The sequence below is a fragment of the Scophthalmus maximus genome, chromosome 1 (assembly GCF_022379125.1).
Source record: "Scophthalmus maximus strain ysfricsl-2021 chromosome 1, ASM2237912v1, whole genome shotgun sequence".
Classification (NCBI taxonomy): Eukaryota; Metazoa; Chordata; class Actinopteri; order Pleuronectiformes; family Scophthalmidae; genus Scophthalmus; species Scophthalmus maximus.
In genome coordinates, this window is record NC_061515.1 from 10,981,424 (window position 1) to 11,004,485 (window position 23,062).

The window sequence follows — 23,062 nt, forward strand, 5'->3', positions numbered from 1 at the left end:
AGATAGAAATGAAGAAAACAGAAAAGAAGAAATAACTACTACTACTGCTACTGCTACTGCTGCCACTACTACTACTAATACTACTACTAATAATAATAGTAATAATTAAATTATTAATAATAATTTAATATACTTTTTGATTTCTAGTGACTAAGTTAAACGCAATACGTGTTTACGTGTCAGATTTTACGAGAACGTTTGAACGCATCTCTTGGAGCATGCGCAGTGTTCAAATCCGCGCTGTCACGTGTCAAAACAAACCTGCCCAAAGTTTTGCTGGTCTGTGCTGCGGGTCCAACTCCCCATTGACCCTCATCAACCACCGCCCGGGCTTCAGGTGCACGGTGCAGGTGTGCTGGTTCACTTCGGACACGTTCTGTAGAAGCTAACCGACGTTCCCCCTGTTGCCGTTAGCAACGGAAGAGTTGCTAATATCGCGGATGTTTACAGAAGTGACACAGATCGGGATCACGACCAATGGCGTCCTGTGTGGTGACATCCTGTCTAACATCATGCTCCAACATCATTCTGTCTGCCGCTGCTCTGCACTCCTCTTACAAACTCTTTAAGGTACGTTACGTTCCGTGTAGCAGTGTTGTAAAATTCACCAAGTTATACTTCCGAGGAGTGGAGCTACTACTAGTTATTTGCTCGTATATTGTTCTGATGAACTGTTAACTGACATTCGAATCATTGTTCAAGCGCAACATGCTGTTTTTTCGTATCATAAATTCTAGTATATCATTAGTGAATATTTTGCGTTTTTGGTTGACATCTGACATTTTTTCATAGACTATATGATTATTGGTAAATAGAGAAATAATCAATGAATCATATCTGAAAATAAGTACAGCCCAACCTATTTCAACATTGGTGTGTAAAAAAGATTCCGATACAGATATAGTGAATCATTTCCCAAATGTCATTCTCAAACCTTTATGACAAACATGTTATTGAGACTTGATGTTTTACAGTTTAACCATAAGCTTAGTTATAAATAACTATAAATAAAAGAAAACAGAAATGCGACCAAATATATGGAACTTTTTCTAAATGGTTTATTCTGTGAAATAACAGTGTAACATTGGCATCTATCGGCAAACACAAACACTGGCACTGATAATGTCTTTGAAAGGCACATATCGTCTGATATAGGTCGGCTCTAATGATAAGTTAGTTGCGGCCCTAGTGACTTTGATGTCCCTCATCTGCCTTCCCAGGTCTGATAAAAATCCTTCATTGGAAACACACACATGCATCTAACAGGCTGACATCTGTGGAAATTTGGAGTGGCTAAATCCATAAATCCAGACAGGTATTGCACGTCTCACTCTGTAATTTTCCCCTGTGTCTCTGCAGGACCACAGAGCTCCCTCAGTCGGCTTTTTCCTGCTCGGACTCTCCGCGGCAGTTTGCGTCTTGCATCCCTCCGGCTCGCTCCTAACTGAGCTCCAGAGAGAAGCGGAGTGGGCCGGCCAGCTTTTGGCTCCGGCGCTGGTCTCCTTTGACTTCCTGTGGCTCAGTCATGACAGCAACACCGCACACATTCTACTGTGTGGCTCCTGCCTGCTGCTGGGACTGTGTGACTGGCTCTCGGCAGACGCTCTCACGGTGATGACTCGCTGCCTGGGCCTGTCCTCCTTGTCCTGCTGCCTCATGGTGTGTCTTTTTGCTGGTAATGCTTTAGGGGCCCTGGGTGGTGTGGCCCTCAGCCTTCCTTTGCTTGTGGCTCCACAAGTTGGAACAAACACTTTAGCTCCGCTTGTGTCTCCCGCAGCATCTGAGGGACTGACGAAGTGGCTTTTGAAAGGGGCCTTGTCAATAGGCTGTTGGGCCTCAACGAAGGCCCTCGCCAACTTTCTGTTGGACGTGACCGACCATTACAACATTAGCATTTAGTAAAGCAGTAGAGCTATCTGGTCTAATATGAGCATTTTAGGACATTTGTGAGCAAGATTTAATTTGTATTTATTTAATTTTTATTTTGTAGGTTTTAAACTAGATTCTCGGTTAATCAATTTGTCTGGTCAGAAAATAAAATATGAGCAACTTTGATAGAGGATTAACAAAGCAAGGAACAAAAATGTTCATTTGCTGATCAGAGTGTTTGCTGCATTTGTCTCTGTCACATCACTTGAAATATCGATGGCCTTTTAAAACATCATTTGGATAAAATAAATAATTTGAAGATGTTACCTTGGGCCCTGGTAAATTTTAATTACTATATTATTTAAAAGTAATCATTGGTGGCAGGATTAAAAATATCAAATAATTATACATACTGTATGAATGTTAAAGGACTAAATTAGTCAATTTATATAGGGCTGCGATACTGAATATAGAAAAATGAAGATCACAATTATCAGAATATCAGGGTCTTTTATAGATGTATGTCATGATATGTGCCTTAAAGTGGGAAATCAACTCAAATAGTCCGCCTGGTAATTTACAGCTTACTTGAATATACTGTAGCTGCCACAACAAGACCTTGGCAGAATTTTGTATGAAGTTATTCTACATAAAGCCACAGCATTAGAAACACACTCATTTGCATGAGAGTGCGTGACCACAATTTACAACCGACAGTCCGCCGTGGCGTTGTGTAGCCTTTTTAGGCAAACAGTAAGTGCCTGGGTGACATTTATAATGTCATCTAATGTGACTTGTGTGAATTTCCCCTGTGATCATTTTCAGTCTACGTGTTGCAGGCTATACTTACTCTCAGGCTACTGGCATCCTGCACATATCCCTCTGCGAACAGTTTTAGTGTTTCCAAAAAACATCCAGCTGCCACAGAGCCTGGATCCTCTTTGTCTTGCAGCCTCAGCGGTTAAAATACCTGCAGTGGCCGAAGCTCTTGGCTCTGCTCTTACCTCATTGTGCCCATTTGATTCTCATTCGTGCAATTTTTGTTTATTAGTCCTTCCTTGGTTTTTAGCGTCTGTAACATTGTCTGAAATGACCTCATCTGTTAAACTCACCACTACTTAAATGATGTCTGTATAATGTAGTTTGACCACACGCAACCTGCAAGGTATCGATATTCTTCACAGAGTTTTGCAGTGGACACTGCAGATTCTCCCTCAGGATTTCCGGAGTTGTGAGCGGCTGCCTCAGCAGTTTTACTGCATTACATGTGCAAGCGTCTGTAGCTCTGTGTCTGTCTGTGGGACATTGCCTTTATCAAACCTCAAGGCACAGGTCACTTGTGATATATTCAACGTAATTGATCATTTTTTTGCCAATATACATATGGTAAAAATGCCTGTGCTGTCCTGTTGTTGTAAGGATTTATCATTCAGTTCATGTCAAATTTTTTTTTTTGGAAGTGTTTAAAAACAATTCATTTATTGTTGTATCGAATTTATTAAATTAAAATGTTAATTCTAGTCACTGTGTGACTTTACATTGCATTTTTCTTAGCTCGTGCTCAGCCATCCCAACTATTGTGCCATTTGCAGTCCTTCATGGTCATCCAACATCTCATCAATATTTCTGAAGTACATTATCTTACCCAGATGAGATCCAAGAACCTGGCAAATTTAATCTATCTCTGACTCAGGATGAATGTGAGCGTGAATGGTTGTTTGTCTCCATGTATTGGCCCATGTGATGGACTAGCGACTTGCCCATGGATGTACCCTGCTTCTCGCCCAATGTCAGCTGGGATTGGCTCCGGCCCCCTTCAACCCTCAAAGGGTAGGCAGTATGGAGAATGGATGGATGTCTCGGGCTGCTGGTATCACCATCAACCCCCACAGCTCAATCAGTCACCATACCAAACACTGCATTTTAATACGCTCCATACCATTATCTTTCACCCCACCACTGCAGCAGAACAGGAAACTGCAGTGAGCATGGTCGCTGCAGATGCAGCCTGTGGACGAAGCAAAGTGGAGAGGAGGAGTAGGAGAAGGAGGAGAAAGGGGAGGGGAGAGGATAGTTGAGAGGGAGCCACACAGGAGCTGCACACGGCACTGGGATGCTGTTGCAGCTCTGAGAACAACGGCTGCATGGGAAGATTTGTCATGACAACACGGATGTACGAAAGGGGAATACAGACGATGGAAATGTCAAATTGTGATGACCTAAGAGGAGAAGATATGTGATACGGTAAAGAAAACATTGCATGATAGGCTGGAATGATGGTTAAGGGGTTCAAAAAAATGGACTCTGATATGTAGAGACCAGTTTTACCACAATGCATCATTTGATTATCTTTGCGATATGAATGTTTCTAATGTAATATCAGGATATTTTTTCTGTTTTTCTTTCTCTGCTGCATGACAGACTTGAATGTGAATATTGTCATTTACAGGGACTCTCTTGGATGGCGTGGAGATGTACGCCTTCTACTCCCTTTTAGTCTACATCTTCTACACTGTCTTTAAGAAGGAGGAGGAAGAGGAGGAAGCCTCGGAGGGGGCATGCGGAGCTTCCTCAGACGTATGTCTAGCCTCATCATGTCTTGCCTCATGGGGGTCCTCTGTCAGGAAACCATTTTTTTTTTTGAAGGAACATGCATGAGTTACCTACTTTGATAGTATAAAAAGAAAGCTTATAGGCTCCCTCACAAAGGTTGTCCACATTGGAAGCATCATTGCTTGTAATTATGTGCATTTTTTAAGCATTCACTGTGTAAATATTATGTGCAAGTCTGACCCTCATATATGATGATGCACCCAGGAGCCAGGACCTGTTTCCATGGGAACAGGGAGCAGGAGGAGAGATGGCCACACCCCCAAAATGGGGAAAAAAGCTGGTGCTCGCCTTAGTGAATCAAGTGAGTGCGAACTATTTAAAGGACAACAAATAGGCCGCTGTATGATATAGGATGTGGATAGTTTCTACTGGTTGATCAATCATTACATGCACGCCCTTAATCGTAATTGTTTATGTGGTTTGCTGTCATTCAGGCAGTAGCAGCGACAGTGATGAAATATCCCAGAGTGATGAAGATGAAGAAGATGGCCCTGACCTCCCAGCCTGCACTCCTCTGGCTGCCTTTTTGTCCTTCAAACAGGAGGCTGAGAAGAGAAGGACATCACAGGTTCAACTAGAAACAACAGCAAAGGTAACTGTGGCATCGCGCTGACTGAGCTGCTCACCTGACGCAGGAACAAAAACCCACAGATCCTCAGATAAGAGCTTCTGTTGTGTCATTAAACGTTGTGTGTGCGTGCGTGCGTGCGTGTTGTCTGCACTGACCAGTTGGCAGAGTCTCCCCTGGTGGCAGTGATGTCCCACTTGCTGAGTTTTCTGGAGCAGTACTCCCACTTCCAGCAGCTGCAGCAGCAGGTCGACCAGTACCGGGTTCAGCTGAAGAGACACCGCGTCCAGCACCGCCGGCAGATGAAGGCCCTGCGAGCCTCCTATCGCCAGCGCCTCAGGGACAAGAGCAGCATCATCAGCAGCCTGGAGGAGGCCGTCAGCCAGCAGAGCCCTAGCCCACTGAACGAGGGTGAGGAAGGGGGAGGAGGAGGTGGAGGAGAGAGGGAAGAAGGGACGGGGGAGGGTGAAATTAAGGTGATAGGGGGAGAGGTAATACGGCTGTTTTAATAACAGAGAAGATTGATTGCTTTAGAAAGGGAAGTGGAAAAAGGCAAGGGTACATTAATGAAATGAGACATTGGATGAGATCATGTGATGGATGCATGTATTATGAGGACGCTGAATATACTGTATATCTGTATAGGTGAAAACAATCTGTACTTTAATATGTATTTCACTTCAGTGTCCTATTAAGTGGTTTTTCCAATATTGCTGTCGCAAGATTAGATGTGTAGATACACTGTTCACCTTTTTAATAGAGGGACACAGTCATCGGCAGAGGAGCAGACTGATTAGATCTGTGTGGATGTTGGATCAAGTCAAGTTGGCATTAGTGGCGTCACAGAGTCCAGGCCAACAGCTGTACAGCTGCAACTGACCTCCGAGCACTCAACATTGGTGTCTGCTGTATCTCAGACTTGACCAGTTGGTTGTTTATCAGAGCTCAAGGGAAAACCTGCCAACTCCACCCGGCTCTGCATCTGTTCAGCATGTTAACAAATGCACGACTCCATAAAGTTGCAGACAGATCAGATTCCTGTCCTCCGGCTGATTCAGCCTCAGAAAAATATGCCGGTATATATGATAACCAGACCGGGTCATACACACATCTCTGCGTGTGGGTGTGTGTAAGTGGAGGACTTCGTACACACTGACTCTCATTGGTTACAGGACAAACATAAACGCCTATGTGACACATGAGTGCGAGGCACTTGGACAGTGACTCTGTGGCTCCACGTTGTGAATAAAACATGGCTGTGAGTGCTGTTATATTCCTTGCAAATGCACTTACAAGGCCTGGCACATGCTCGGTGCCACGTGCTCTCGTGTTGGACCCAAAATAGCCCGGGTCCATGTCCCAGTGTAACAAGGCTGCTGGTTTTGTTTGTTTACTGTAATGCAACGTGCAGGTTCTAAGTGGAGGAGTGTTGACTGTGCATTATTTCCATCACTTGTACCATTTGGCTGTTTCAAAAAAAATCTACAATCAAGGAATTTGATCTTTTAGAATGAAGGGATTTTTCTCCATTCACAAAATAATCTTTGATAAAGCTCTCTCAGTGCCTCTGCAGATTGTAACAGCTCCTTTAACATTTCTTGCACCACGGATGCACAGCTGTAGCCTCTCCTCCATGTTGTGTATTTCTTTTCTTCCATGCATCACCAGCCCTCTCTGCACCATTGTGACAAAGCAAACCTGACATGCCGTGTTATTAAAATTATCATAAAGATGTGCTATGAAAAATAAAGGTGACAGATCCTGATAAATCATTGAAGGGGAGGAAAGTGATTAAAAGTGCTGCTTGGGCGTGCTGCTAAGGTACCTGTGGAACAACAGAGGAGGTTCAGCACGCATTTATAAACGTGAATCTTGGGTCTGCAGTTGGGGCAGGCTGCTCGTGAGAGCAATGCAGGTTTGTAAAGTTGCCCAAGAGACTTGAGAGAGGAAACATTCCAAAACAATAATGTTAACTTAACTGCAATGCACAGTGACTAGATGGTGTGTGTGTGTGTGTAAGTGCGTACTTAATGTTCATTAATATTACACAGTAGGATAGATATGAATAGGATAGATATGAATATAGGTCCAAAGCTGACAGTATTGTTTATTTAGCTGTTACTGATGCAGCCAGTGTTTAGTCTGGTGATGAAGATGCTGATGATTCTGTGTCTTCTGTCCTCCAGGTGAGTCCAGCAGTGATGCGGGGACACAAGCTGGAGTTCACCGGCTGGTGGAGTCTCTGTACGGGCTGCAGGGTGAGAGGAGTAAGCTGCGAGGAGAACTCCGCCTGCTGCACTCGCAGCTGGAGCAGAAGGAACAAGACCGGCACTCTCGAATACAGGCCTTTCAACTGCAGGTTTGTTTAATCCCAAACAGTCAATCCATTTTTGAAAAATACGCCATGTGAAATCTGGTAATGATTGAATTATCTATTACAAAACTTCCATAGGTTGATAAGACTCATAACTGTGAATGAATGTTATTATTCTTTATTAATGTCCATCAGCATTGGGGAATAGGGAAGGTGTCATCATTTCCATCCTATGGACAAAACAACTATGGTACATGCATTTGTTCATAAATGTATCATGCCTTTCAAATCCTGTGCTACTGTGCATATACAGTATGTGAATGTTGTAAATTATTTATGTGACTGTCAGTTCTTTTAGTCACGTCTCTCTTGCAAAAGAGACAATATATCTCAAAAGACTTCCTAGTTACATTAGAAAAAAAAGCTGAATTATATAACTTCACATGTTGCTACAAATAATGTCATGAAATGGGGAGTCCAACCTGCCAGTATTCTCAAATAAGATCAGTTTCAGGAAACTTTATTTCTGTATTTCTCACACAGATTGATGAGCTCAAGAGTTGCATAGAGGAGCGTGAGGAGGAGCTGTCAAGACTGAGAACAGCCACCGTGAGTGCCCTGAGCTACTGAGTCATTTCCCACGTCATCAGCTAAGCTCCCACAGTGTATCACCACTCCTCCCACTGAATTCAAAATAGTGTTGTAAAAATGCCAAACAAGGCTCAGCAAAATTAGAAATCATCTGAAACGAGATATATATATATATATATATATATATATATATGTGTGAGGGATTATTGAAATTCAACCTTCTGTAATGTTTCCTCAGGGGGCCACAGACTCAGAGAAGCGAGTTCTGTGTCTGTCAGCGGAGAACGAGACTCTGAAACAAAGCCTGAGCGTCACACAGGGCCTCCTGCAGCAGCTGTCGGCCATCCCCTCCCAGTCCAGCACCATGCTCATCAAGGTGCGACGAGAGGGCAGTTGGTAACTGCAAAACGCAAATACTTGTAGCTGACTTTTTGGTTTATTCTGTGCTAGGAGAATGAAAACCTCCGCAGCAGAGTGCAGCAGCTGGAGATGTCCCTGCAGCAGCGTGCCGAGCAGCTGTCACACCTGGAGCGACAGAGCGAACAGAGCGAGTGGAGGAGAGGAGAGGAGCTGAGGAAACGAGAGGACAGACTGAGGGAGCTGCAGCTGGAGCTGGACCGAGAGAGGGGCAAGGAGCCGGTGGTGAAGGTAATATGATTAAATAAAAAGTGGCATTTGTTATATGTGAATGAGATATTTTTTAAGTGGAAACATCAATAAGAAAGAAGGTTTTTACTGTTTATGACCCAAATCAAATGTTGTTGTTTTTTCACTCCCAGTATGTCACTCAGAGAGTGGAGGTAGAATCGCCTGGCAAACTGAAGCAGCTGACTAAAGTCAGGCAGCGGAATGAGCTGCTGTCCGAAAAGCTGTCCAGTCAGAATGAGCGATGCAAACAGCTGGAGGAACAAATAAGGAAGTCTGATGAACACAGCTGTAATCTGCAGCACAAGGTAACAAACACACATAATTCACAGTCAACTAGTTTGCTGTGAATTCTTATCTGTCATGTCAAATACACAGTAGCACTTAGGCGGATAAAACTGACTTAAAGATGCTGTTTAAAACAATTTTTACTTGGGTTTGATATATGAGCACCCGTTTTTTAACCACAGGCAGCAGCAAGATGGACATGAATCTCAAGGTGAACCATCATCTGGACTTTTGACAACAATGCTCCGTAATAATGATAAATATCCATCAGTGTACAAATTATTACTGTTGGCCGTCGTCCACTAAGAGCCAGGAAAAAATGAAATGGTGTTTGAAAAATGAAAGAGACAGAAAGAGGAAGTTTCCACTGCACTGCTGTAAATTCAGAACCTGGGTCAATTTCATTGACAGATGAAGCAGCACAGATTGGAGCCATCGCGCTGACAGATTGACAAAGTGTTGCGCTGCACCTTTTACAGATCGCAGCGTATGAGCGAGAAATCAGCAAACTGAGAGAGGAACTGCTGAAAGAGATTGGCCACTTGGAGGAGAGGAAGGAGGAAGCCGTGAAGGCTGCTGCCAACTGCTCGGCAGAACACTTTCAGAACCTGCAGGATCAATTCTTCGGTGAGTAACACTTGATGAAATCCCAGGGGAAAGAGATCTCTATGTCTTTTAAGACATAATTTGACGAAACACACTTTTTACATTTTTTTTTTTTTCAGGCTTGCAGAAGCGTCTGACAGCACTTCCACCGACTTTACGCTCCATGAAGACGGATTACACGAGTCTGAGGAGCCAAGTCCGTAACTTCTCAGAGTTTTACGCAGCAGCTATAAATGATGCAAAAAAACAGGTATGTGCATTGACACTATGAAACGCCTACATATAGACAACAGATTCCGCTGTTCGACAGCTGTATTTCAGTGAATCAGACCAGCCCAATGACAGATTTTTGGCTGTTTTACTTCCCTGGCAGATTTCAGCAGCTATTCACGAGATGTCCGAAGCCAACCAAGATCTTCTGGAGAAATATAGGAAAGAAGTAGCTCTGCGCAGGAAGTACCACGAGCAGCTGGTGGAGCTTAAAGGTTCGCGGAGAGAAAGCAATACAAGGTCTCTGCAGGAAAACATAAAACATATACATCATTAACTGGGCCCCTTGGTTTTTAGGCAACATCCGCGTGCTGTGCCGCGTGAAGCCTGTGCTGAAGGAGGACCAGCATGAGGAGGGCCAGTCTGTGGTGGTGACAACAGACCCCCACAATGAGTCCTCCCTCACAGTGCTGAACAAAGGGAAGGGTCGCATCGTTGAACTGGACAAGGTCTTCCACCCTCAGGCCACACAGGAAGAGGTAGTGAAAATGAATGAATGACTACAAAGGTAACATAACCACGAGAAGAACTCTAACCCTTTATTTACTTCCACCAGGTCTTTCAGGAGATTGAACCTCTCGTGACGTCCTGCATCGATGGCTACCACGTCTGCATATTTGCATATGGGCAGACCGGCTCTGGAAAGACCTACACCATGGAGGTACACTCGCTACTCAATGGCAGTGCTGTGTACAATGGAGGTTAGAAGCTAAGTAACATTTAAATTTTCAGGGCAGTGTGGAGAACCCAGGCATTAACCAGCGAGCCCTGAAACATCTCTTCAGCGAGATCGAGGAGAGGAAAGACATGTGGTCTTACAACGTCACCGTCAGTTCTGTGGAGATCTACAACGAGGTGCTAAGGTGAGCAAAAACTTTGTATGGGCTTCTCAGCCTGAACTATTATTTAGAGGTAAAAGACAGGGGATATTTCATTGTCTGTGTGTTACATTGTGTTTCTCAGAGACCTGCTGAGTAAGGACGGAGAGAAACTGGACATAAAGATCAACCCTGACGGAACGGGACAGCTGCATGTGCCGGGTCTCAGGGTCGTCGAAGTTAAGAGCTTTCAGCACATTAAGAAGGTGACGGATGTTTGTGCTGATGTGATTCAATGACTTGCTATTTAGAACTCATTATAACACTGATGCTGAATATGCCCCTGTTCAACCAGATTTTGGCCACAGCCCGGAGGAACAGGATCACCTTTGGCACTCAGATGAACCAGCACAGCTCACGCTCCCATGCCCTCCTCTGTATCACGGTTCAGGGCACTGACCTCGCCACAGGCTCCAAAACCACGGGTCAGTCACAAATGCATCGTCTGCTCCTACACGTTTCCAAATGTGTGATGGAGGTTTCTAATGTAAACTGGAATCATTCCTCATCGAATTACTGTTTTATTAAAGTTGTTGGTGGTGGAGGTGTTTTTGATGAGGCTGAATCGAGAGGGATGGGTTAAAAGAGAAAAGCAGTAACTGTCCCTTTGTTTCATCTGTAACTCTGAATTTACTCTTCTTTACTCAGGCAAGTTGAACCTGGTGGACCTGGCTGGCTCGGAGAGGGTTTGGAAGTCTGGTGCAGAGGGAGAGAGGCTGAAGGAGGCCCAGAATATCAACCGCTCTCTGCTGGCACTGGGGGATGTAATTCAGGCACTGAGGGCTCGGCAGACTCACATCCCTTTCAGGAACTCCCGCCTTACGTACTTATTACAAGACTCTCTGGGTAAAGGCAGCAAGACCGCCATGGTGGTGCAGGTAAGATCACGTCTACGAATTTCTGGATTTTCAGTGTTAGAAGTTGGACATATTTGCAGTACATTACATTTTACATTTATTGTAAGAGTTTTGTTTTGACTTTTTCGCCAAAGGTGTCTGCTCTGGAGAGTAATGTGGGAGAGACACTGTGCTCACTGAAGTTCGCCCAGCGGGTGTGCAAAGTGGAACTGGGCCCTGCAGCCAGGAAAATTGAGTCCGGCAGCGGGCACTGCGACTGACGGTCTACAATCACCTGGGAGCCATGAGTCAATCGGATTATCACCCATATCAACAGATGAATCCTAAAGCTACAACAAGATCAACAGCAACGCTGCTCAAGGGCTAAACCTTGTGGGAGGTCTGTGTGCCACTGAAATGCCAACCTGTAATTGAGGTCAGGTCCTCTCAGCCATCGTCTGCTCCTGACGCGTGATAACCCTTTATCGTTAGATAATCTGCATGCAGTGCCAAAGCGACCTCCAACGCCGCCAGTGTAAGACATGATGCTTCCTTGAACTACAGTATCTCAGTTTCTTTGTATTTAATACCAAAATCCAGGAAATAACATATCCATAACGATCATCAGTGTTAAGAGCAGCATCATGAACAAACAGGTTAGGTTTAGTAAGCTCCCAGCGCCCCAACGTCAACACTTTCATTTTTTGCAGTATTTACCATCCTGCTATATATAACTGTAGTTTGTGAGCATCATCTCCAACATTTGTATATTTTTGCAGGATGTAGTGTGTAGGAGAATGTTTTGTGGCAAACGTGCAGACTATTTATCATGTCAGTGACACTTAAATCACATATTTATATTGTTTTTGTGAACTTCAGAGAAGCAGTGATTGAATTCTTTGTTTCTCTTTATAGCCTTGATAATTTGCCTTTTGAAAAAAAGAGGGAAGCCATTGAAGGAAGCAGGTAGCCTAAGAGTGGTAGTATTATGAACTGTGCAATATCCTCTTCACGTAGGAGACAGTTTGGGCCTATGTGGACAGAAGATGCACTTTATTGTGAAAGGTTCAGACCAGGTATATTAAGGTGCTTACAGTAGATCTCTCTAGTGAATGTCATACCAGAAGAAAAGCGTATTATCCGTTTATCATTGTTCCTCTATCACCCGTTGGATCAAAACTTGATTCAAGTGTAGCAAGACATTAATGTTGCTGTAACTACCATAGAGGTCACGTCATGACGATTAGAGAGTACAATTTCTGAATAAACACAACGTATTTAACAAGTGTCTTTTCTTTTATTTGGACGCTGTGACAAAAGTTATGCCTCATAACTGCGACGGTCCTTGTACAAAGTCAGAAGAGGATATTTGTTGCCATTTATTCTTCTTGCTCTCATACATTTTGTTGTGCGACATGCTGTGACAACATTGTCTGCTATTTGTTATAGTGTGGTAACCATCCCATCTCTGGGTGTATCAGGTCATTTAACTAATCCAATTTATTTATTTATTTTGATGCATTTTTTGTTGCTGTATTGTGGTGCAAACAGGCATTCCCATCTAAGCTGGTTATTTTATCAGTGTAACAAAATGTCATTTATATATAAAATTACAGATAGGACTTGATCCATATTGCCCACCTCTACTTTCAAATAAAGAGAAAAGACACAGAAATAACAATCAGGCACTTGAAAAATTCACATTATTTTACTTAATATAAAAATAATTGGTGAGTACATTAACAATGAACCTCAATTGACCACATATACAGAATGTGCTACTACATATCTTATGTAATAACGCAATAATGAGGACCTGATGGGAAAACTCAACTGCCTACAGCCATGAAAGCCGACATCTCTCCAAGCACAACATTGATGTGATGGTGCAGGCCATAACTGTGGTGATCCACTCATTCGCCATAGTCTTCTTTTTGACTATTACATCTTGGATTCAGTCTGAGTCTCCCTCTTCCCCTCCTACTGCTGCTCCCACCACTCCGGCCAACTCGTCCTCACTGCCTCGCAGACGATCCCCTGGACAAACACACAAAAGCAATCAGATTAATTAATGCACCGCATCTTTCAAGCATGACTTGATGAGATGCACCATTGACACTTAGGTGTCATTCCCGGCGCCAAAATAATAGAACCCCACAATTTTTTTTTTAAATTTTGGTATTGTGCTTCTTCAATGCTTAATATATATACATGACGGCAATGAGTCAATGTCACACACAGGGAAACCCTCAGACTACATTTAAACCTGTTTTGTGATCTCCTGAAAGCTCGAGCCCTATTTTTGGAATGTGGATCATACATCAGTGGAGGAATCACACTGTTGATGTCACCAAACAGCTGTAAGCCTCTGGGGAGTCTGGAAGCCACAAAGCGATTAGCCTACTAATTTTCACCAAGCCCAGACATGGCCTCTGCGGTGTCAAGGCAAATTCGGCGATTAAAAACGGAGAAGAGAAAAAGAAGAAATACTAACGGATGAGCTCAGCGATGGCTCTCTGTGTTCTTCTCTCCAACTTCTCCAGTTTCTTGGCCACGTCTCGCTTCAAATCCCTGAATTCAGAATCACAATGAAGAGACAATGTCACCAACTATAACAAGATTATTCTTTGATTTTACCAAAAATGTGATGCACTTTACCCGTTGGACAATGATTTTCATAAAAGTCTCACCAGTCTGGTTTTCTCGGGGCGAGGTTGGCCAAATCCTAAAAAAAGGAAACAACTGAATACAACCGGCCTGATGCAACAACAAATTGAAAATCACAGTTACTCTGAAAGATTTTACTCACCACTTCTTCAATTATGGGTTCTGGATTCGCTGCCTCTAACTGGTCTTTAACTTTATCCTCCACTGCAAACAAGGAGAGGTTGTCGTCAGCAATAAATCATGTATTTTGTGAGCAGTACTCAAGGGTGCTGTCCAGGAGCTGACCATGTGCCCTGACCCTCCTGGAGGCCATGTAAATAAGGTTTTGATATTAACAACACTACATGGCACTCCTGAGTTAATGTTTTTTTCAAAGCTTGTTTGTGAGTGAAAAGTTCCCACCTGATGCTGGTTTGGCTTTGGGCACCTGCCGCTCCTTCAGCTCTTCGTCCTCTGGAGTGTAATTCCTCAGCTTCAGCTCTCTGAGGACAGAAAAATACAATAAAAGGGTGAGTCTACTTTCTGTGGCATGAGCGGTAAATAACACAATCAGTAGCTCTCTCATTCCAGGAGATGGCAGTGTAGACAAACATATTCTCCCAGAGATTAAGGAGCATAAAAGAGCATCTGAAATCCCTGCACAGCTGCACATCTAATGTCTGGACAAGGTCGGGTATAATGTCCCTCTTTATTCCCGTGAACACGTCTGATTAACATGTTCCACCTGCTCCTGGGCACAGACTCAAGGGGAGCGGCCAGCAGCTGAGGAATGCTTCTCCTTGAGGTTGAATTACGCAAATCTCTCATCGCGTCTCTACCCGCGGAGATTCTTGGCACGATCAACTGAGAGGTAGAGGTAAACTATTGTCTGACAGAACATCAACTAAGGGAGTTATCAGCTGTTCTGTGCTTAACATGGATTTGCGATGAAGCTTGAGAGGTTACACCCTTAATACATTCATTACCCTGTTGCTGCCAACGGACAGACCAAAGCCTTGTATGGGTATGGGTAGGAATGCTAGTCATGTTCTGCCTGTGGCCTGACTGAGGTCCACGCATAGTTCACCCATCTCCCTCTCCGCCTCCTCAATGTCCCAATGCTGTTTCTTTGATTAAACTAATGTAGTAAAAAGAGTTTAATTACATAAATTAAGAGTCAAATTTGAATTAAAAGATTTGAAGGATTTGACCAACTGATGACTCACTGTGCTTCATCCCCTTCTGTCGCTCTCCTCTTCTTCTCATCCGTCTACCTTCTATAGACAGGGATAGAAATTCCCTTTCTGAAATACTTGTGAGTGTTTTTCCTCCAGGAAGTATAGATGTGTTAAGTAAAATCCTCGGCTTCATTGTGCAGTATACCAACTAGTGGATATTTTAGTGCTAGGCTGATGCCAGGAATCACCTAAATCAACTGGTTTCATCATCTGAGAGCCGTGCATTTAGTGTCAATCTTGCCATTGATTATCATTTGCAGAAAATTGTTGAGAGAATTGCTTGAGAAAAGAGCTGATAAAGAACGTGGACAAACGCGCGGCGGAGAGCAAGTTGTGGTGCAACCTCCTTGACGAGGTGGTAATTTGATTTCAATATTTCTAAGGAAAAATTGAGGGGTACATCATGTGAGAAACCAGGAACATCCACAGCAATTGGATACAGCAACAAATGGGTGTTTTGTTTTTCTTCAGATCACTAACCTCATTGTGTGGAAGTCAACAACATCATTAGGAATCATCCTCCGGGGACCGTTATTATCCAAACTGAATTTTACACTGTTCTGTTTAATGAATGTCAAAACATTCTGTTATAAACTACGGTATAGATGTGCAGATAATGAATGACGTCGCCATCTTAATAGCTGACTCCAGGACAAAAACTGTCTCCAAACCTTTGGAGTGTGTGTCAAGCACGTTGTGGCATCAAAGAGAGCTAGTGATACATTCAGAGCACTGACCTAAGTGTTTAGAGGGAACTGTGACTGCAGAGGTGCAGCAGTGTGTTCAAATGTTTACGTGAATATCAGGCTACCTACCCTAAACTCCAGCCTTTTCATTTACACGTGAGCCAATGAAACTTTTCGCACCAACATGTAACATTTCTGTGGCTTTGAAGTTTCTCTTGTTTTATTTTCTACTTCCAAAAATGTGAAATACTTTCCCATTAATCTATATAAAAACAAACAGAAGCATACCTTACACAATGTGACGGGAAAAGCTGCATGATGCAGTCGGTACATTTTGTGGAATGAGTATAACACAGTGTAAAACCCTTCTGCACAAGATCGCTATATTCTGACATCTTAAACTTGATGATTTGAATGGGAAGAACTTAAATAACACACATGCTGACTGTTTTGTTCTGAGCCTTGGTTTGGGAATTTGATCTCCCATGAAATTTTAATACTAATCCCAAGATACATTACACTCTGCAACAGTTGTCTTTCTTGACTTGGCAAAGCACAGATAAAAAACATTCAGTAATGATATTTTCTGTCTTCACAGATAAATGTCTAAATTCGGCTTTTGAACTATGCAGCCATTTTCATTCTCATGAGAGAGATCTGTCCTGTTGAACTGGAGGAAACACAGCGGCACTCCGTCGGTGCTGTCAGTGTCATTAAATATAAACAATGGAAACAAGGTCCTGTAGGACAGGAAAGATGGCTGCTCTTCCTGCCGACTAATACACGACGTTGCGCGAGCTGCAGGATATTTGAGCAGCTAATAGCACACGGTAGTGATGCGGCCCAGTGTAAACACGGACGATAGTTTTCAGATAAAGAGCAGATAATGTTCTGATGATGAACTTTCACATCAGTTTTTACTTCTGTGCGTGCAGGTTAAAAAAATCGTCAGCTAAAGGGACAAGAAACATTGTGAAATGTCTGAAAGAGTTGTCACGTGCTCTTAATTAAAAAAATAAAAAATATTAGAATAATAAAAGCACGAGTGGTGTGATGAACCAACCTGTGTTTCTCCTCCGTGGTCTCCTCCAATGAAGGTCTCTTCTCCTCCGGCTCCCCATCTTCCTGCTCTCGGCCCTGTTAGAAGATCATCACACAATCATTAAAATAACTGTAATTATATTCTCAATTATTAAACAGCATAATTTAGACAATTAACTGTTTGCATCTGGCACAAATTATCTCATACTGTATTCTGCCACACAGGATTACTTGTGTTAAATAATAAAGAATTAGAAATTGAAACAACAACTTGTGGCTATGTTTGTTGAATTGTTTGTATTGTTCTTATTAGAGAGTTTACACACTAACTTGATTCAAGTGTAGCAAGACATTAATGTTGCTGTAACTACCATAGAGGTCATGTCATGATGATTGGAGAGTACATTTTCTGAATAAACACGATGTATTAAACACGTTTCTTAACTTTTATGGACGAAAAAAGTTGTGCCTCATAACTGATGTTCCTTATTCAAAGTCAGAAGAGGATATTGGTTCCCATTAACTCCTCTTGTTGAGCGACATTAAGTGTGGTGGTTTGACAAAAGACCTGGGAGATGACTCCAAAAACATGTTGGATATAATGTTTACAATAACAATATATTTTTGTTATGAAGTGAAGGTACAGTATGCATGAGGCCATTTTAGAATTGACACACTCAAGATCCAGTGGGCTATAATTTGCATGGGAAAACAAAACCACGTTTTTTGAATTCGGCCATCATTTGAGAGTGAAATACTACATTAACATTTTGTGCTTGATTATATCTGACAACGTTTTATTAAAGATTAATTATACAACATACTGTGGCCTTCACCACACTATGCACATGTAAACAACAGAGAAAACAAATTATGAAATTGGCTTCCAGAAAGTCAGAAAAATGAAGCATTGACCTCAAGTGAAAAGCTGCAACAAAGGATATCGGACCCCTCCCATCTTACACTTTCCTGAAGAGGCTTCCTCTCCACCTGCTAGAACAATTCTGGAAACTGACTCATTCTTGAAGGGCAGTACAAAAGAAAAAAAAAACGCCAGGCAGGAATGCCAACAGTCATTTATCAAAACACCTTGTATGCTTCTGTTCTGCTTAGTGAAACATTCTCCAACTGTCAAGAGAGCAGCTTGTACATTGAACAGGCCTTCCTGTTGCATGAGGAATTCATATTCAGTACTGAATAAAAACAGAGTAACTATATGTTGATTAAATGAGTTACTTAGACAGCAGCAGCCACGACGAGTAGCCAATGGAACTCTGGTGCAAGTACATGCTCTCAGAATGTTCGGGACACGAACCAGGGTGTGTGTTGATATAAAAATCTGATAATGTAAAATTACTGTGTGCAAAAGTAGCTCAGCATACAATGTCCTCTTGATAATAACTGATAAGATTAAACTCTCAAACACTCAGAACTCTCCTACTTTAACTGTCCAGTGTGTGGTGGTAGCCACAGAGACGTGCTTTGTTTTGTTACTATTTTATACTGTCTTTAACTTTCTTTTCTTTTTTCCCCCCAATAGTTATTTGTCAGGTCATTAATCTCCAAACAACTTCATTCACATCTTATTTTTCTGTAAAAGTTCATCTTGCTCCCTGTCTTCTGAATAACATTTCTCCACCTTCCACCCCAATCAGTGTTTTCACTGACATGTCTCACGGTCCAGTTTACAACTGTGTGGCAAAGGAGGATCTTGCGCTCTTTCACAGTTGGTTGCTGAGAAACTAAAAAATATCATAAAACAATGCAAATTGGTGCAATCAAAAATGTTGAACACGTTCACTGCATAGCCCAAATTCAAAGACTGCTGGTGTCAAATGTATCAACCATTTCCATGACTATATCAAAGTTGAAGAGCTTCACCGAGTGACTAATATACATTTATCTCGGGGGTGTGTTGTTGCTGTTTATGTTTTCATCTACAGAAATTTTGCGACTGGATGAGAAGTTTGCAAACATCACACTGCAGATAAACTTACACAGCCCTGTTTAGCGGAATATATAGCAAATTAAATGTTATAATCTCATGAAATTACCCGATAACCTCAGACTTTCTCATATTATTTTCCCATCCAAAAGAAAAACCATCTATTGGAGCCATGATTTTTCCGATAACTTCAAGACAAGGTTGGAAACTGTTGTGTCAATAAACATTGAATTCACATTTGATTGAAGTCAAATGATCCATGGCCCAGTGAGGGTCAGAGCCCTCCTGCATCCTGCACCTCTGATAGTCAGCCTGAGGTCTGTTCTTTTTAACACAAGGTGACACAACCACAGCTCCAGTTCTGTGGAGGGACGAGCTGTCCGACTCGGATCTGTCTGATCTGGGGAACGCGCCAGCAGAGGAGGCGAAGATGCTCGTCGTCACCCAGTTTTTCGACAGTTAAACTGAGGCTGCAAACACAGTGAAACCCGGAACAAAAGGACACGGAACGGAAACGGACAGTTACACACGAATCGTGATGTATAATTCGTAACTGCGACATTGACTCTGGAACACGACTTGCTGTTAAACTGCCTCGTTACTGTCTCAGAGAGAGAAACCCACAGGTTAGCTTGCCCATTAGCCCCACAGCCAAAGCTGGGGGGGGGGGGGGGGGGGGGGCTACAAATACAAAAGGCACTTTACAGACAAAAATACTGAATTGAACTAGTTATGAATCAGACATCTACTCTCGGCACATCACACAACACATCCACGAACGGGGGCTTAGTTCGCCTCGCTACGTGAACGCGTCGTCGTTAGCTTCCAAGCTACATCGGCTAACGTTGCTGACGGACACGCGCGTTTTCCACACGCGCGTGCTGCGCGTCTCTCTCGCTCCGCGTCGCCACGACGTAACTTACATGGATCTGTTTGCTTCGCAGTGCTTTGAGTCTCTCCTTCCTCTTCAGGGCCTGCTCCTGGAGCGAGCCGACGTTTCGCTCCATGTTTATCTTCCACACGCCGCTCGATTCGCTCTGACATCCACTAACGGTCCCGACTGAACATCTATCTGTCGAGCGTCGAGCACATCGATTGCAGGGGCCTGTTGCCTGTTGCCTGTTGCCTGTTGCCTGCTCATGTGACGTTGTTGTTATGTTGTGTTTCTTCAAAGAAGAAAATAAGTAAGTAAATAAATAGAAACATATCATATCTCTATGAAGGTTGATGAGATTTTCTACATTTTCAAATCAGATTAATTTACGTTGGGGCCCACGCTGGATGTATTGGCACATGAAGTATTGTTTCAAATGATCTAACTTTCGGTGGGTAGCAATATGTTTTTGCAAAGCCTGTTCAAACCTACTGATAAACTATTAAAGAGTCTATGCTACAAAGTAAATACAGGTCAGATATTGGGCAGACTGGCACACTGTCCTGCCTGTTGATGGCCGCACACTGTCACGTCCTGGTAAGGAATGTAGGCCATCGCCATGGTAATAATACAGCTGCCTCAAGCTTTGCTGTGTCCATCCTCCTAATGACCAGCTTTTGTGTTTGTGTGACAACACAAACATGGGGGGTTAAAGATGCGAGAAAGATTAAAGATCATGACACGGAAAGCACAACACAAATAAATAAATTACCCATTTCAGTACATGCAAACTAACTCCTGTCAGCCTACTTTAACAGATAGGAACAGGTCATTCTGTGAAGAGACTATCTGTTGTAGTGCATTTCATTTTACTAAATGACACCATACCTGATATGTGGGATGCAAAAACGTGGTAGAAATATAATAAACTAATAGAATATGTTTCATTAGAAACAGATAATATCATCCAATAGAATACAGCATCAATAACTGCGCTCTTGCACTAGAGTCCTTTTGCAAGAAGTTTCTGTTGTTTTTGAAAGAGAATGTGACTTGTTTTGTTGTGAGACAAGAATGTGGCTTACAGTACGCAGAGTGAGACCAGACCCCATGCAGGACCATGTAACATCCCGAATGTTATGTCACAATAAGACAATATCATTAAGAGGAATATAATAAAACAATTAGCAATCATTATTTGCCCACTGTTCGAGTCTGAAGTTCAGATGTGTGTGTGCCTTCGTGTTATCAGTGCTGAATGTTGCTTGCTCTGCAGAGTGGCAGCTTTATTATCCTCAGTCTGCAGACATTGCACAAAACAAGCTTTGGCAAAATACAGACACAATAAGTGATGATTTGCACATAGGTTATTACCTCCTTTGCCCCACATGCGGATTTTCACTTGTCCTCTTTTAATGGACTGACTTTGCTGAATGTGATTGTATCTTTGTGAGTGTAGGAGGGGACCTGTAGCTGCAGCTGTGTGTCGGTGTGTACCTTTAAGAATATCAGCCCACACCTGTGAGCAGGATCTACAGCCAACTCTCCACCGAGCACCGTGCCTCTAGACTTGAACAACAGAGTCACACATCAGTTGGAGATCATTTGCTCCCTGCTCACCATCATCACCATCATCATCATCATCATCACCATCACATATATCACACAGGACCGCGCACATCTCCCGCCTGAGCGCCTTTTGGGCAGCGCGCTCGTGTTCGTTCTTGCGCGCTCGGCATCTGTCGCCCCCGTGGGAACTCGCTCCAATAGGAATCAACATACAGCAGCGAGCTCTCGCTAAATGCGGACATGGGTGTTTCTCCAGACGCGCATTTCCACGCATTCTGGTTCCTGGTTTCACAATGTCGACACTGATCGCGCCGTGGTGACACACACACACACGCACACGCACGCACACACACACGCGCGCACACACACCCTTCACGTTTTGTTGTTTCACGCCACTCTGAGAACTTTGCGCGTCGAGACAGGGGGCACTTCTTCTTCTCCCCTTTTTTTTTCCTCCTGTGGATTACTGTGGCCGGGTTTTGTTTTTCTTCGGGGCCGGAATGGTTCGCAGGAGCGCGCCGCGTCCTCCCGCCTGCAGGAAACAACTTCAAACAGCCCCGGCCATGCTCCACACTTTGATCTTTTGAAAGGGAAGGAAAGGAAGGGGGCCAGGTAATGAGCCACCGCGAGGGCGCCGGGATGGCATCGAACGAGCGGCTGCACGAGCTGTGGACGTCGTACTACACGAAGGTGAGTGCCGAGTGGTGCGGACAGACCTGCCGGTGGCACCTGTTGTTACTGCAGCAGCAGCGCTCCTGTCCGAAGTTTAACACAGGACCCGATGGACTCATGATCACAAAGAGAGAGAGTGTGTGTGTGTGTGTGAGAGATCGTTTGTTGTGAACGGTTATATATCATTTTGTTGCCCGTTTACGCACAGCAGCTGTTTGTTTACCTCCTGGTGGCGGCTGCCCAGCGCGCACCACCGGAGAAGAAGATCGTGTCACATCGTCGTATGCCATCGAGCCATTTAACCGGTAGAAAGAACTAAAGTGTCAAAGGTTGATCTGAATCGGACGGACCTGAATCCGATTAACCCTCTAAATGAAGCGGTGGTCGACCGTGTACCTGCGAAGCAGGTGGGAGTTACTCAGTCTTACTTCCTCTTCCTGTTCTTCTCCCCGTCTCTCTCCCTTGGTTGAACTCTGGCACGTTTTGTGCAACATTTAATGGGATTTTATATGTCGAGGAGCCACAATGAGCTCTTGTTTTTCTTTTTGCTCCGAGCTGGACATTTACTCTGTGGCTCACAGATTACATATGAAAAAACAATACATGCATTTCTCTCTGGTGAGAAAACCCAACCTGTGTGTGTGTGTGTGTGTGTGTGTTTGTGTTTGTGTGTGTGTGTGTGTGTGTTTGTGTGTGTGTGTGTGTGTGTTTGCTTTGGTCTCAAACATTTCCCCCTGTGGTTATAACTGCTGCTCTCATTCCTCTGGTTGCTCATAGGAGTGCAATTTCTTGTTATAAGGATGAAACACATTCACACGTGGAGGGTGTTTTGCACATGCTTTTTATGCCATGCTCTCCCCTTGAAGGAGAGAGAGAGAGAGAGAGAGAGAGAGAGAAAGAGAGAGATGTGGCC

At 43.4% G+C, this 23,062-nt stretch overlaps 3 protein-coding genes across 6 annotated transcripts in view; 2 read left to right on the top strand and 1 right to left on the bottom strand.

Annotated features, from left to right (window-relative positions):
- The first annotated feature begins 237 nt into the window (after nt 1–237).
- On the top strand, nt 238–12,760 carry si:ch211-257p13.3 (kinesin-like protein KIFC3). Of its 2 annotated transcripts, none has more exons than XM_047336709.1 (21): nt 238–570; nt 1,360–4,113; nt 4,319–4,446; nt 4,687–4,783; nt 4,917–5,074; nt 5,212–5,461; nt 7,237–7,409; nt 7,908–7,973; nt 8,194–8,331; nt 8,406–8,603; nt 8,735–8,908; nt 9,368–9,515; nt 9,614–9,744; nt 9,868–9,979; nt 10,062–10,243; nt 10,321–10,425; nt 10,497–10,627; nt 10,728–10,848; nt 10,938–11,067; nt 11,291–11,520; nt 11,634–12,760. In XM_047336709.1, the coding sequence occupies exons 3-21, from the start codon at nt 4,342–4,344 to the stop codon at nt 11,757–11,759; spliced, it is 2,775 nt and encodes a 924-aa protein (XP_047192665.1). In that variant the 5' UTR covers nt 238–570; nt 1,360–4,113; nt 4,319–4,341; the 3' UTR covers nt 11,760–12,760. The 2 variants fall into 2 exon arrangements, with proteins under 2 accessions (XP_047192665.1, XP_035491397.2); XM_035635504.2 differs by having other exon boundaries at nt 1,360–1,659.
- A 410-nt stretch (nt 12,761–13,170) lies between these two features.
- Nucleotides 13,171–22,283, bottom strand: ccdc12 (coiled-coil domain containing 12). The gene is made up of 9 exons (XM_035635622.2): nt 22,194–22,283; nt 21,406–21,477; nt 19,958–20,200; nt 17,112–17,185; nt 14,548–14,627; nt 14,288–14,349; nt 14,169–14,203; nt 13,973–14,049; nt 13,171–13,515 (listed from the first exon to the last, which is right to left on the bottom strand). The coding sequence occupies exons 1-9, from the start codon at nt 22,266–22,268 to the stop codon at nt 13,433–13,435; spliced, it is 801 nt and encodes a 266-aa protein (XP_035491515.2). The 5' UTR covers nt 22,269–22,283; the 3' UTR covers nt 13,171–13,432.
- Nucleotides 21,445–23,062, top strand: part of nbeal2 (neurobeachin-like 2) — a 31,601-nt gene continuing 29,983 nt past the window's right edge. For 2 of the 3 annotated variants that reach the window (XM_047336704.1, XM_047336706.1), the window contains exon 1: nt 21,446–22,167. In XM_047336704.1, coding sequence (XP_047192660.1) covers nt 22,093–22,167 — 75 coding nt within the window. In that variant the 5' untranslated portion in view covers nt 21,446–22,092. Of the gene's footprint in view, nt 22,168–23,062 lie in introns of all 3 variants that reach the window. The other variant, XM_047336705.1, reaches the window with a different exon arrangement.